Source organism: Engraulis encrasicolus, chromosome 9 (genome assembly GCF_034702125.1).
Source record: "Engraulis encrasicolus isolate BLACKSEA-1 chromosome 9, IST_EnEncr_1.0, whole genome shotgun sequence".
NCBI lineage: Eukaryota > Metazoa > Chordata > Actinopteri > Clupeiformes > Engraulidae > Engraulis > Engraulis encrasicolus.
This window is the reverse complement of record NC_085865.1, coordinates 45,604,945-45,619,944: the sequence shown is the minus strand read 5'-3', so window position 1 is coordinate 45,619,944 and position 15,000 is coordinate 45,604,945. Positions and strand designations below refer to the sequence as shown.

The 15,000-nt window shown below is 43.8% G+C and overlaps 1 protein-coding gene across 1 annotated transcript in view; it reads right to left on the bottom strand.

Moving 5' to 3' along the window:
* Positions 1-15,000, bottom strand: part of kcnh2b (potassium voltage-gated channel, subfamily H (eag-related), member 2b) — a 384,306-nt gene that overhangs the window by 329,685 nt on the left and 39,621 nt on the right. The window contains exon 2 of the mRNA XM_063207230.1: positions 6,113-6,343. Coding sequence (XP_063063300.1) covers positions 6,113-6,343 — 231 coding nt within the window. The remainder of the gene's footprint in view (positions 1-6,112; positions 6,344-15,000) is intronic.

The window sequence follows — 15,000 nt, the reverse complement described above, 5'->3', positions numbered from 1 at the left end:
CTCAACGAGTTGAATCATAATAATAATAAAATCACATATGCTGAGCATAGGGTTGAATTCACACTATATTTTCGACTGATAAAGCCCAACAGTGTAATGCATCTTGGCACAGGGCTTAGCCTAGTTTTTGTGTCTTCAGCACTGCAGTGGAAGAGACCAGTGCAACAACCCGAGCTGACATTCACACCTCTCTCTCTCTATCTCTCTCTCTCTCTCTCTGTCTCTCTCTCTCTCTCTCATGTCTCTCTCTCTCTCTCTCTCTCTCTCTCTCTCTCTCTCTCTCTCTCTCTCTCTCACACACACACACACACACACACACACACACACACACACACACACACACACACACACACACACACACACACACACACACACACACACACACACACCACACAGCCCTGAGTAATATATTAGCATGAACAACTTATAGAAATGCCTAATAGCTTAGTGTTTATGTGGCTATAGCCATGTGGTTAGCATTCACCACTTATGAAAGAACTAAACGGACCTGGTTATGGTCTGCAAATGACTTTTAATGGTTTATGGCAGGAATCGGGGGATTCATAATGAATATTTAATAGCTGTGACTAACTCACATTTGCGACTATATGAAAGCTGGCTAGCTGGCTGGAGAGTAGCTAAAGACTACATGACTATGAAGATCAGAAGCTTAGCATAGAGCAGAAAATGATTGATTTCAGTGATCGGCTATGCCCTAGCCTAGCGGATAGCATTTTCATCAGCGTCAGTGCGGGCAGTTGAGTGCAGCGTGTGTCCCATGCCTGGGTCGGTGGTGTTGCCCTGACAGGCCGGCCTGAGTTGTGTATACTCACGGTGTAGATAAGCCCCTGTATAAACAGTGGAAACTGTGTTTGGCAGGATGGCGTGGAGGAACAGAGGTGGTAAAACATTGCAAACAGGGGAAAGTGGGAGAGGGGTGGCAGAATAAACGGATCCTGTATGGAGCGCAGAGACTCAGAGACAACGGCATCTACAGTACCTGTAGCCTGCCATACAGCCCTCACACACATGGACATAGTACGGTAGAGCTTGAACAAACATACCGTATGTGAAGTCAAATATTCCATGTTTGTGCCTGTCTATATCTGTGAACTGATCAAGCATGTGCAGGAGGCTGTTGGTCACATGGAATCATGTGCAGGCGGCTGTTGGTTCAAAAGATCGCATAGCCTAGACCTACAGTACTATTTAAAAACACTGTTTTCTGTGACAAATGCTTGAGAGCTTTTTGAAAATCCCATGTCAAAGACTTTTCAACGAAGGCAACAAAAGCTGCGACTTAACTTTCTAATTTGCAAGATAATGCTGACAAATATCTGGAAAATGCCTGCCATCTTCGCAACTTAAGACTAATATCCTCTCTGGTATAATACCTATCCTTTGAAATATCACATTGTCTGATTTCTAAATATGGCATTACATCTCATTTGCAATCTGACTATCATAGCACTCAGCATGATTATGCAGCATCCTCTCATATGCTAAGCAGTTGCAAATGGCTATGACTGCGAAATTATGAATCGAGCTGGGGCTTCATTCATATTTTAACGCCTATTGTCTCCTCTTACTGATGTCTGGGAGTTTGCCCGATGAGCGTAGAAACTGTATGTCAAGGATTTTCACTCTCATAATTCTTTAATCGCTCCATAATCCTTTTTCTTTCTTTATACACGCAATCCCACTACTACTAAAAATGCAATACATAAACGTGTGTACTCATGCACACACAGACACAGACACAGACACAGACATAGCCACACACACACACACACACACACACACACACACACACACACACACACACACACACACACACACACACACACACACACACACACACACACACACACACACACACACACACACACACACACACACACACACACACACACACACACACACACAAAAACATAGACATGCTAATCTTTCCACAGGTGGAAAATGTCCCTGTAGCTTCCTGGACTTGACCCAGGAGTGAAATGATACTGTGCTCTGTCATTCCAAATAGTCCATAAGAGCCTGCAGACCAGTACAGGGCCAGACCAAACATATGGCAGACGCCCGGGCAAAAACAAAAAACACGCCAACATTTCTTGTTTGACCTGGCCCCTCACAAATATAAGGGTAAGTGACGTTTCAGCAGTGGCACACGTCAGGCAGGCACAACGACAGTGCCACTACTGTATGGAGTTTTTGTTTGTTTGTTTTTAGGGGACTATCTAAGAAGCATTGAAGCATATCAATATGTATGCCTTGTACTTACTGCCTGTCCCACTAACATAAAAATAACACCAAGAACATATTGCTTTGGGGGTTGTAGAGGTGGGGGAACGAAGAGGCTGCTGTTTGAATGAGTGTGTGAATGTGTTGTCTTGTACGATGTAATGTTTTGTCTCAAACTGTCTGTATTGTCCAGTTTCAAGGGGACCCTACTGAAAATTAGATGTTGCATCTCAAGAGGCATTCCCAATGTGCAAATAAATAAATAAATAAATAAATAACCACCAAAGACTAATCAATGCCATACTCCATCTGACGTCTGACTTTCATACTACAAAATATATCCTGCTTGACTTAATCTGACACTGTCTATATTGGAGATGGACCAATGGGGCACCTACTCCGAACTGTGCGCCAGTCAATAGGGATAGAAAAAACAAGTAAACAGACCATAAAAGCAACAGTATCTACCCCTGGGGACTGTCAGCCCATCTGGAAAATGCCCTGTATGCCAGATTATCAGTCCAGCCCTGATGGTTAGGGAAAAATTGAGACTAGTAAAAAGCTTGTTTGTTTTTTCCCCAGATAACTAGGAATATTCTCATGAGTAGTTTCAGATAATGAGCTGCTGATGATCTGCTGAGTAGACCCCAAGGCACAGTACAGCAACATTGATAGCTGAATTCGTTATGGGAAACCCAGGCTATACACGCAGCTATCCAAACCTTTCATGAGCCATCAAAAAAACTGAACACAGCTATCTGGAGAAGTTTTACCAAACATATATGACTAACTGCCGTAGGAATAGCTGCAGTTGCACACATCACACTCAATGATATCAGCTCTACAGAGCATAGCCTTATTTTCCTGCCCTGTTGCATTAGTTTAATTAACAAATTTACATTTGTAGGGCACAGGTGTCCATTATGAAATACATTGTAATGTTCTTCAAGATCTGAATAAAAGCCATATAATTTTGTAATTTGTGGTGGGTAAATGGGAAATATCATGTCAGAGGTGGTAAAAATGATCGCACAGCCTCTTCACATATATTGGATTTTTGCTCAGCAGTCTGTGGTTTTGCCTCGATGACCACAAGGTCATGCACATATTCCCCTCTGCCAGACACCTCTGGGTGATGGTGTCACTCGTTTGGGCTAGCGGCCTACATACTGCTTTGACATGAGATTTTTACACAGATGACCTTTGCTTTAACATCCATCTTCTCTCTGCTCATTAATACTTAAAATACACGTTAAAAGTCATTTAGCAATTCAGAAATGAGTTGGCTTGAGATATTCCACTCATGGCAGCCTGTAAAGCACCTGGAAGCCTTCCATATCCAGGCCACACAGGATACACATTAAAATTCAGCTGACTCGTTCAAAAGCCCCAAGGCTTCACACACCATGGGTGGATTTTTTTCTTCTTCTTCGCTCCCCCATTTTGATTCTCTGACACTTCATTTCCATTTATACTTGACTGATTTGCATGGGACCCAAAGGGGGTGCGACGACGGGTTATTGAAAGGGAATAAGAGGGTTAGGGCTGAGCTGGTGTTCTGTCGAAATGGCCTGCCTTGTTGAAATGAGCTACTACGTCGTAGTAGCCTGTTATAACATTGACCCTGGCCCATACTCTCACCATAGACACAGGAGCGGTTTGTAGCTCAGTTAGACGGGGTAGGCCATATCGGCAGGCCACTGTGTCAGCACTGGTTCGATGGAGTCTGTCTAGGGTTGCCAGATGAGGCTGATGATTTCCAGCCCAAAAAATGCTAAAAAAAAAACCATGGAAGCACAGAATCTCGCCCAATTTTAATAGAATCCTATTGATTTCTATGGCCACAAATCTGCAGAAAAAACGTTTTCACCATTTTTTACCCGCAGACAGATCATCCTAAGCAGCCCAATTGGGTGAGAAACCGAAATCTGGCAACACTAGGTCTGGCATAGTTTTCTGTGATGGGACCAGTGCGTGTCATTACCCTTTGGACATCCATGGTGGCGCCAGCCCAAAAGTCCAGATGCAACCAGGACAGACATGCCTGGCACCCAAACTAATTACTTTCCGGCCGTCAATCACACACTCAAACCAGAGAGAAGCAAGCAAAGTTCTTATCTGAAGGCTAGGGTTAGAGCTATATGGTTTGGGTGAGGATTAGATGTGGATGTAGATGTAATAGAAAAATCACAATCCCTACGGGTACTGTTCCTACAGGTGCCTCAGGTCCTAAACAACCCTTTGATGAACTACTGTACTGTAAGATCAATATTCCAATATTCCTTCAGGCTACATGATGCTTCTAAATCTGATAAAATTCCATGACATTTTCACCTTGTTTAGGCACAAATATCTTGCATATTAAATCTGAAATTGCGTTCAGTGTTGAATAACTCATAAATGTCAGTCTCAGGGACTCATGGACATGGTATTGGTTTCTCAAATATGATGGAATTCCTACAATTTCTATACCACTGTAGAACCAACTGCTAGAAAACAATCAAATAGAGAGTTGCCCTCCATATTTCAAAAGGAAAAGCAAATACTGACATGAAAAGCAATTTCTCTTTGAACCACAGGGTAAAAACGCTCATATTTCCCGAATCAACACACACACACACACACACACACACACACACACACACACACACACACACACACACACACACACACACACACACACACACACACACACACACACACACACACACACACACACACACACACACCATAGTTGAATTCCACTCGTCCGTCTGACCGCAGGGAAAGAAGATGCCTCCATGTCCCACAAATCACTGCAGCGTGACAAAACAATCAAACCAAAACAAAGCCACAGAAACCTGCCCAAGCAGTGGTGTGCATTGGCACTGCCCTCACGATTCGATTCGATTACAATTCAGGAGGTAGCAATTGGATTTGATTCGATTCAATTCTACAATGCATTGCAATGCATTACATTTCTACTGAAAGCAAAGCAAATGTTTCATCAGTCATGATGAGGCAATACAAGTAGTCAGATACTGAGCAACATTTTATTGGCTGTTTTCTGTATCAGTCTTGCAGTTTTCAATGCTTTGAAGTGCTTTTATTTAACTTAACATTCATTTGCTCCTGAAATATCCACGTAAGTAATTTAAACTTGCCGCATTGATATGGATCGTCCATGCCCCGCATTGCATTGCATCGCCGAATCGATTATTGTTGACACCACTACCAAGTACTCATCCAATTGCTAAGCGCCACACATACCGTAGACCTGAAGTTTGGAAGAGCAGGCAAGCTCAAAAGAGACTAAAGTGTCAGTGCCCTTCCGTCTTGCAGTAGAGTGTAAGTTGAGTGCAATCTGAGAGTAAACTATCCAGTGCTGTTTCAAATCAATGAAGCAAGACTGCTTAAAAAAATGAAGAAAATAAAGCCTTGGTGTCCTGCCGTATTTGCGTTAAAGTGTCTCTGTCAACAAAGCAAGACGCCTCAAAAGAAAAACCAACAAAGTAAAGTGTGTCCAAAAAGTAAAGGATGCTCTACCGTCTTTGCGGTAGAGTGCTATCTGTGAGTATAAACTATTGTTGAGTATAAACCGTGTTTCAAATCAATGAAGCAACCTGCTTTCAAATGAAATGAAGAAAGTAGAAGAACAACCAACAGAGTAAAGAAGCGGTAGAGTGTAGAGTATAAACTATTATTGAGAACAAACTTTGTTTCAAATCTTTGAAGCAACCTGCCTTCAAATAAAAAGAAGAAAATAGAAGAAAAACGAACAAAGTAAAAGTGCATGGATGTCCTACCATCTTTGCGGTAAAGTGTCTCGGTCTTGTTTCAACTCAACAAAGCAAAAGACCTTAGAAGAAAAACTAACAAAGTGTCCTACCGTCTTTGCGGTAGAGGGCGATCTCCACCTTCCTCTCCTCGGAGCCGAGCAGAGCCTGGGCGATCTGGGCGATGGCCAGCCGGGTGGTGTGCGGCCCGTACAGGAAGTCGCAGGTACAGGGCTTCTGCATGACCTCGGCCCGCGTGTAGCCGCACATGAGGCAGAAGCCGTCATTGCAGAAGATGATGCCGCAGTTCTCCACACGGGCGTTGGCGATGATGAACTTGCGACCTGAAAAATAAGACAGAACATGGTGTGGGTTATGCCCCGTGTACACCAAGCAAGGGGTATCTTGCCACCAGGCAAGGCAGGCAGCCCATATTTTACTACAGTAGTGGTGATTTTGGTGCAAATGTTCATTCTTTTGCATTTTCGCTTGGGACCCCACCTGGACCTAGAATCGCCTCTGCCAAGCACGAACTACGCGACCTGAGCAGCAGAAGACGTTATTTCTCTATGGAAGGAAGGTGAATGAAGCTACCAGAGCGAAATCGCCTGGAGCTAAGCAAACTGAGCGACCAGAACGAATTTTAATGATTAAAGTCAAGCTAATCTTATGGTTATGGTATGAGCCATTCAGCGAAAACCAATTGGAATGAGCTACTCAGCAAAAACCAATGGGAACATTCATATCTCCGAATGTCCCAGGCTGTCAAGCCAGAGCCGTTATGTGATTAGCTAAACGTGTCAATGCCGTGTCCAGAGCGAATTAAGCGAATTCATGGCGAAACTTCTTCAACCACCTCAGCTACCTGGGTCACGTAGGTAGCACTTGGTGTACACAAGGCATTATGGGTGAAAGTGGTCGTGTCATATACTGTGAGCCTGTGTTAAAAGTAGGCTAATATACAGTAGACTAGGTTAATGCATTCAATTATTTTATTTTTTTTAAAGGTACACTGTGCAGGAAATGGTCAAAAAAGGTACTGCAACTACGTTGCTCTTTGAAACTGGTTTGCCTATTGCCAAATTTGATATTTTCATGAAAGATAACTAAGTAATAAACTAATATTTTCTAGTATGGCCCGAGTACAGTCACTTTTGTAGCTAAAAATGGCAATTTCTGGAAATTCAAAATGGCGGACCATGGAGAAGATCGCCCTTTTTATGTATGAAAAGTGCAATTTTCCCAGTCATAATGAATACTTAGAATTTCATGGTGGTGGTAGTATTCATGAAAAAGGTAATATTAGTGAATGAGTAGCATAAATTCTGGAAATGAACAACTAAACATCTCACACATTGTACCTTTAAGAGGCATGACCTTCCATATGGTGTTTTTTTAATTGTACAAACGTGTTGCACATGTCGGAACGTGTTTGTGTAATAAAAGGCAGGATATGCAAGGTGTGGCTTCTTTTTAAAGACTGCTCCTAGCTGAAAAAAAATTAATGGCCAAACACAGTACACCTATATACAGTATGTGCTGTATGTACTGCCTGATTAAACCATTCATTGAAGAGGAGCTACTTTATGTATGATGAACATACAACCTGAAAGGAACATCATTTGGGTTAAGGATAAACATAATGTGATCATTTGTTGAAAGTGATGTACAGAATGTCACTGAATAATATTCATAAACAAAGTTAATAAATATGTTATGGTTTGGTTTGTGGTAGCAAATATCAATTGCAATTTATCTAGATGAGAAGAACCACTTGAGAAGAAATACTTTGCACCAAAATAAGTTAAAGTGTATATCGCAGGTTAACCACTACTTTGGATCAATGTGTACACACTGTATTTGTGTTTGTTGTGGCAAATGTGGTTTTCTACCGTAACCTGGCGACTGCGTCAGGCGAGTCCATGGGTGAACGTTCTAATTTTATTTGCCTGGAATTTTACATTGGCGAGGTGACGATCACTAATGATATAACGGTCGTGGCCTGCCTTAGGCCTATAATAGAAATCGCAACTACTGGTAACTCATGCGGCTTTTCTCATAGGCTACAGGGCATTGTAACAACTTCCAAATCAACATGATCTCCAAAAATTCTGTGCTCCTGGACACGGATGTTAAGGACACAAAATCCGTGTCCAGGAGCACGGATTTTGCCAAAATTCCGTGCTCCTGGACACGAAATTGTTTTCCGTGCTCCTGGACACGGAATTGTTTGAAGTGCTTTCTATAGGCTATTTCCACAGTCTTTGTGTTTTCTCAGGATTTTTCTAATTTCAAATATTTTGTCTAAAAAAAAAAACCCATTTCTTACTGACAGGTTAGGGTTAGGGATTGTTTTGGTCTGGGCACAGCTAATTTTCTTTCATTCAGTATATGAGTTTGATAGCCTAGCAACCAACTGGAAAAGGTATTTCTCAAAAATGTCTTTAATGACAGGTTAAGGTTAGGGAATGTTTTGGTCAGGGCACAACTTAAATTGCTATAGCATTATTTTGTTTAGGATTAGCATTTGGTATGTATTTTCTAATGATAGAGTTAACACAGTGCTGTGGTAATAGTCTACAGAAAGCACTTCCGTGTGCCCATCACGGAAAACAATTCCGTGTCCAGGAGCACGGAATTTTGGCAAAATCCGTGCTCCTGGACACGGATTTCGTGTCCTTAACATCCGTGTCCAGGAGCACGGAATTTTTGGAGATCAGGCTGTCCAAATGATAGTAACTTTAGGCCAACTAGTTTTAGTAGAAATGCTATTCAAGCAGGGTTGCAAATTCTGCTCGGGCCTATAGCGACATGGGCTTCTTTTTTTGTCCCTTCATAATTTTGGGCTTGCTTTAATACGCCGGTCAATCAAAGTAGAAGTAAACTTTTCATTGAACTTTAAAATGCTCATTAACTGCCAATATCGTGTCAGCTAAATGCAATAGGCTACCTAAATTACAAACAGCACAAACGGGTCTCTTGAAATTATCTGCGTAAAATGTGGTGCCCGACTGTGGAGTGACTGTCCATGGTGCTGAAATCGCGGCAGGCATACCGTTTCATGAGGGGATACGTAGGCTAGCCTACAAAACGACCAAAATATAGCCTACAATAGGGTAGCCTACTGTTGTAGCCTATACCCTTTGCCGACATAATGAGCAATAGTGTGGTCACTGTGAGCGGCACGGCGTCAAACTTTTCCTTGGTGCAAAACAGTATAGCACCCGAGGAACAATGCCACTGTTGTAAAAATGACATGGCCTATTTTCCATTTCCTTTGACTGTTCTATGACATGCAACTTCAATAAAGGTCACCCACATGCGTGTCACAAATCAATATAACCCACGCGGCGGCAGGACTATTTCGGTTATATTCCTTCAAAAAAAAACAAAGATTTGGTATGACGTTTGATAAAAGCCTCTCATTCAGATGGCCAGGGAGAGCGGAAGAGGCAAGCAATCTTTCAACAGCGTTAGGTGTAGCCTTCGAGTAGAGCCTTTTGGTTGTATCTTTTCAGTCTCTATTTTCTCTATTTTCCTACTGCGCGCGTTGGATCCAAGTTTTTAGATGCGTCTCAGCATCTCTATCACCCTTAAGCCCTTAGGTAGGCTATGTATGTCCGTTCTTCAAATTGTTCCCTCCTGTGGCCACAAGGTGGGAGAGTAGGCTATTTGGCCCGGAGCACGCAGCTGATTGCGTTGTGAGACAAGTGCAGCGCGAGTGCAATGCAAGTGCTGGTAGCCTACATTGAATAAGAAGCAGTGATAACGCGCCAGTTGCTCTGCAGCCAGGACAACTGAGGGGGGCATTCAATTTTCGGCATTATTTTGCGTTTGGGCCGAGGGAGGCAACTTCGTTTCGTTTTCACCAACACCACTGTGAAGTGTGTGTCACTACGTTCACGCTCTTTACCCCCTTAGGGGTCTTACACACCAGGGCGGTAAAGCGTCGCGTCGCGGAACGGCCGCGTTTTTTACCGGCGTCGGTGAAAATACATTGAAACATATCTGTCCTTACACACCAACCGGCGGTAGTCGAGCGTCAGCCCTTAGGGGCAAAACATACCTAAGCCGAACGGAACGGTCGCGGGACGAACGCGGTCTTTCTGCTTAGTTTCGGCAGGTGTGTTTTTCTCTGCCTTTCACACTGACAGCATGCGGGGCCAGTCCTGTTCAAAACCCTCCCCACAGCCAAAGCCAGCATGCTACTTTGCCATTCATTTGAATGAGACACCTCCGATCGCCGGCGTGAAAAATACGCTCGAGTTCTATTTTCCAAATGCAGTGTGGCGCGGGAGCTGACGTTGATGCCCGACTACCGCCGGTTGGTGTGTAAGGACAGATATGTTTCCATGTATTTTCACAGATGCCGCTTTACTGCTCTGGTGTGTACGACCGGTAGTCGGGCGTCAGCGGCGCACTGCATTTGGAAAATAGAATTCGAGCGTTTGGCACGCTAGCTTTGGCTGTGGGGTTTTTTTTAACAGGACTGGCAGTGCACGCCGACGCTGTCAGTGTGAAAGACAGAGAAAAACACTCCGGCCGAAACTAAGCAGAAAGACCACGTTCGTCCCGCGACCGTTCCGTTCGGCTTTGGTATGTTTTGCCCCTAAGAGACACTTTGGCCCGAGGATGTCAAACGTGAGGGGGGCGCTTCATCATGTTGTGTATGATAGTGTCACGTTGTGCAGCTCAACTACTTGGTTTTTTCAGAAATTCACGGCAATGACACTGAAACTTGGTGCTCGAAACAAGTAGACAAATGCGCCATTTGACATAGGCTACGGCGTGTTACTGATGTTCTCGGACATATTGCAAGGGAGATTCATTCGTTTTCTGCTGACGGCCGTGTGGGTTGCACAGGTGCTTTCCGCTGTGCCCACAGATTGCAGTCGTTTGAATTTGGTAAACTCTGGCACTCTTACAATGAAGCCCACTGCTTTGTGCCTTGACGTTAAAAAGCTTGGAGCGCATGATTCACCCAAACAGTTTTATTTAGGCCTATTTATTATTTGTCGCTGTTTCTTTCCCACTTAGACATGAAATGGCGTGATAGGCCTACTAAAGGTTGATACTAACAATGTCTGGTAATTTGTAATGTAGGCCTACTTGATCTATTTGAAATTTGAAATCACATGGTACTTTTCCTCCAAGCTTTCGAGATTCGCACTCTGAGGCAAGCGCAATCGTATGCCTACCTAAGATATAAGCACTGTGTATTCTTTGGTAAAAGATGTCTCCCTTGATTACCTCACTAAGATGAAAATAAATATGTAGGGCCTAGTATCCATGGTGATATCCTCAAAAAGATTTTGCTCTGGCCAATAACATCAATGTGTTCCTGCACTGAAAGAGGCATCAAACTAATAGGTGATGCCCAGGGCCGGTTATAAGCATAGGCCGGCTAGGCGATCGCCTATAGCGCAATGTGAAGAAGGAGCGCCGAAATGGCGCTCTCCGATGCGTAATTTTGCGATATGGAGGTTTTTTTATGAAGTCGCAATCAACAAAGCGTGGCGAAAGCGCTCCTCACGGCAAAGCGCCCCTCAGCCAATAGTAATATCGCTTTCAACTGTCTCTGGGAAGTCTGTGAACCAATAAACAGACAGTCCTGAGAAAGGGGGCGGGACGAGTGACAGCGTGCGATCTATTTTGAATTTGGAGACTCATTCGAGAGACAGAGGGCAAGCGCGAACAGCAATGCTGCTCTGCTGGGTGGAGAATTGTTATGTTCTCATTAAACCAGTCATTGCATGATGCAGGAGTTGCAGAGGGTGTTTTGGAAGTATGTGGTTTAATCAGCAACCGTTTGTGATAATGTAAAGCCTAATAGTTATGAGGCTACTGTTTGGAATTAGAGGGGAAAAGAGCTTTGCTTTTGATCTGAGAAATCGCTAGTTAGCATGCTAACATTAGCCAAGTATGCCAAGCAATGAAATCCAGTAAAGTAGCTGTTAGTAGCCTACTCACTAACACCCACCTGACATCATAATACTTGCTTAGGTTGACCAGCAATGTAAAGTAAGACTGGTGCCATGTTTAAAACAAGTTTAGCTGCCATATCTCCTTCCATCCACTTGAATGAATTACCTGCTTGTTGTAAGCTTAAAAAAACATTGTTTCCAGACCAGAATGACATATAGGCCTACAAAGTACATTAATCATGTAAGAGAACCATGCACAGCATGTTTTCATGCTGAGTGATGTAGTATTGCAGACAAGTGAGGCTATTTACTATATTTTGTATATTATGAAATTCAAAAGCGTGACAGCTTTTCTCCCTTTCTCTCACCCTGTCCCTCCGGTTCAAACACATAGATAGCCCCCTTCTCATTCTCCTACTCACAAATGCACCACTATTTCCAGTACAGAAATGAAATTGGTTTGGAATCATAGACAGCACAAATGTGTAGCTTATTAAAATTGTTATGCTGCCATGCTTTGTGATGCTGTTGGTAATGTAGATAGGCTATCAATGCAGACCTCCTTGGTAGGCCTATTGTCTACACATGCATTTGACATGCAAATGCACTGTACCACTCTCCTGGCATTTCAATTCCATTTTACAATTCAAACACATTGATAACCTCCCTCTCATCTGGGGTTGGGGGCACCACCACCATTACATCCAAGACACCACACAGTGAAGGTACTTTCATGCGACTCAATCTGATGTGTTGGTCGGCTGTCCAAAAGAACCAGAAATCCATTTGATGCAAAACAGTTATTGTTCTTGATGCTATTTAGTTAAGCTTACTACCGGTATTACTCTTGTGTTCTGTAAGGTATAAAAAAAAAAAAGAGGGGGGGGGGGGGGGGCGCCAGAACTCAAACTCGCCTAGGGCGCCAAATAAGCCAGAACCGGCCCTGGTGATGCCACATAGCATGTTTTCAAATGTACAATATTAATTAAAAGTTGAGATGGGATCATGGAAATGACACTCTGGAAAACGGATGTGTCATGTTTCATCATTCGGGAGGAGGTACAGGTGACATCATGCTTTCCTATTATGGATTTTTGCACGTCAGCAGACATAATTAAAGTAGCCTACAGCAACAGGGTGACACAGCAAAAATCCACACTCACACCAAGAAAGCGCCGTGTCATGTTCTATTATAAGAAAGAAGACCTTGAGGGATTTAACCTGCAGGCAGAATTAAAAGTTGAGGCTGATGTTTTTCATGAATATATGATTTCTTTGGCTCGCCAGTAATAAATGAATAATAAAGTTTGCTTCAAGTTTACTTTGTGACATTTACTTTTGAGTTTAGATAAACAACTCCCTCTCACTCGCTGTCAGTATCAATTACTCCCAATGTTCCTCAGAATAGCTGTTTGATGAAGATGCGGTGCTTAGCAACCAAACCGACAGTGAATCAAAAAAGGAGCCATCAAAGTTGAAGGTAAAAATGTGCTACATGTTATATACTGCACATAACCATCTCACGCACACGCACGTGCACACACACACACACACACACACGGAGGGACGGGCACCATGTCCGAGAGGTCACAGCTAAAGTCATGGCTCGGCAGCGGTGACCTGCTTGGATCAGCAGCAGATCTGCTGATGCTCTGTGGATCTCTGACGTAGTAAGCTGAGAAAGCTATGGGGTTGGCAAGTCACCTCTGGCAGACCACTGTAGCCATTGGATAACACGCACTACTGTAACGCACACACGCACTAACGCACGCACACACGCACACGAATACACACTCGCATGAACACACACATGCACACACGCATGTACACGCACACAAAACGCACGCATGCACACACATATACACATGCACGCAAGACTTGCACAGACTGGACATTGAAGGACCCAGCACCCTCATGCCCATTATTGCAACTACTATTCCCATTAGTAACACATGTACACACTCGCTCGTTCGTTCGGTCGTTCGTTCTCTCTCTCTCTCTCTCTCTCTCTCTCTGTCTCTCTCTCTCTCTCTCTCTCTCGCACACACACATAGACGCACACAAGCACAGACACACACAGACAAACAGACACACACACACACACCACACACACACACAGGCACACAAGCACAGACACAGACACACACAGACACACACACACACACACACAGGCCTTTAGTAAGTTGCCTTGTCTGCAGCATCCTGGGGCCGCCCATCTGCTTCCATCGGATATAAACACGCAAGGTGCAGAGAGAGAGAGAGAAGGAGAGAGAGAAGGAGAGAAAGAGAAAGAGAGAGAGAGGTAACGATAAAGGATAACAATAAAGGGCTCAGGGAGGGAAAGAAGGTGGAAGGAGAAGAGAGAAAAAGAAATGGGGAGAGAGATAGAGGAGAGAGAAGGAGAGATATGTATGAGGTTTAAAGAGGTAAGGAGAAGGGAAGGAGGGCAGAAGAAAAGGTGTGGAGAGATGAAGGGAGAGGAAAGCTGGAGAGAGAGAGAGAGAGGGAGGCGGAAGACAGGATATAGAGGTGCGAAGAGAGATAAAGTGGAACAAAGTGTTAACACGTGAGATAGAAAGACAGAGGCAGTAGGGAAGGGAGAGGAAATGAGAGAAGGAATGACACACACAAAGGCAGAGAAGGAATGAAGAGCAGGGAAAGAAAGCAAGAAAGAGCTTTGTGTGTGTGTGTGCGTGTGTGTGTGTGTGTGTGTGTGTGTGTGTGTGTGTGTGTGTGTGTGTGTGTGTGTGTGTGTGTGTGTGGAGTGGGGAGCTTGGCAGGCTTTCACAGGAGCAGTAGCATAGTGGGATCTAATATCACAGGCACACAAGCACAGGAGCAACAACAAGCACACAAATACACGCACGCACGCACGCACGCAGGCATACAACACACACACGCATGCATGCACGCACACACACACATGCATGCACGCACACGCACACCTTTTCTATGTTTTAATATCAGTGGGGACGTTTGTGCCCCATATGTACCTAAATTACAGGTGCACACATACGTACACACTAAGACACACATGCATACACACTGTACTATAGTGTTTCTCAACAGGGGTTCTT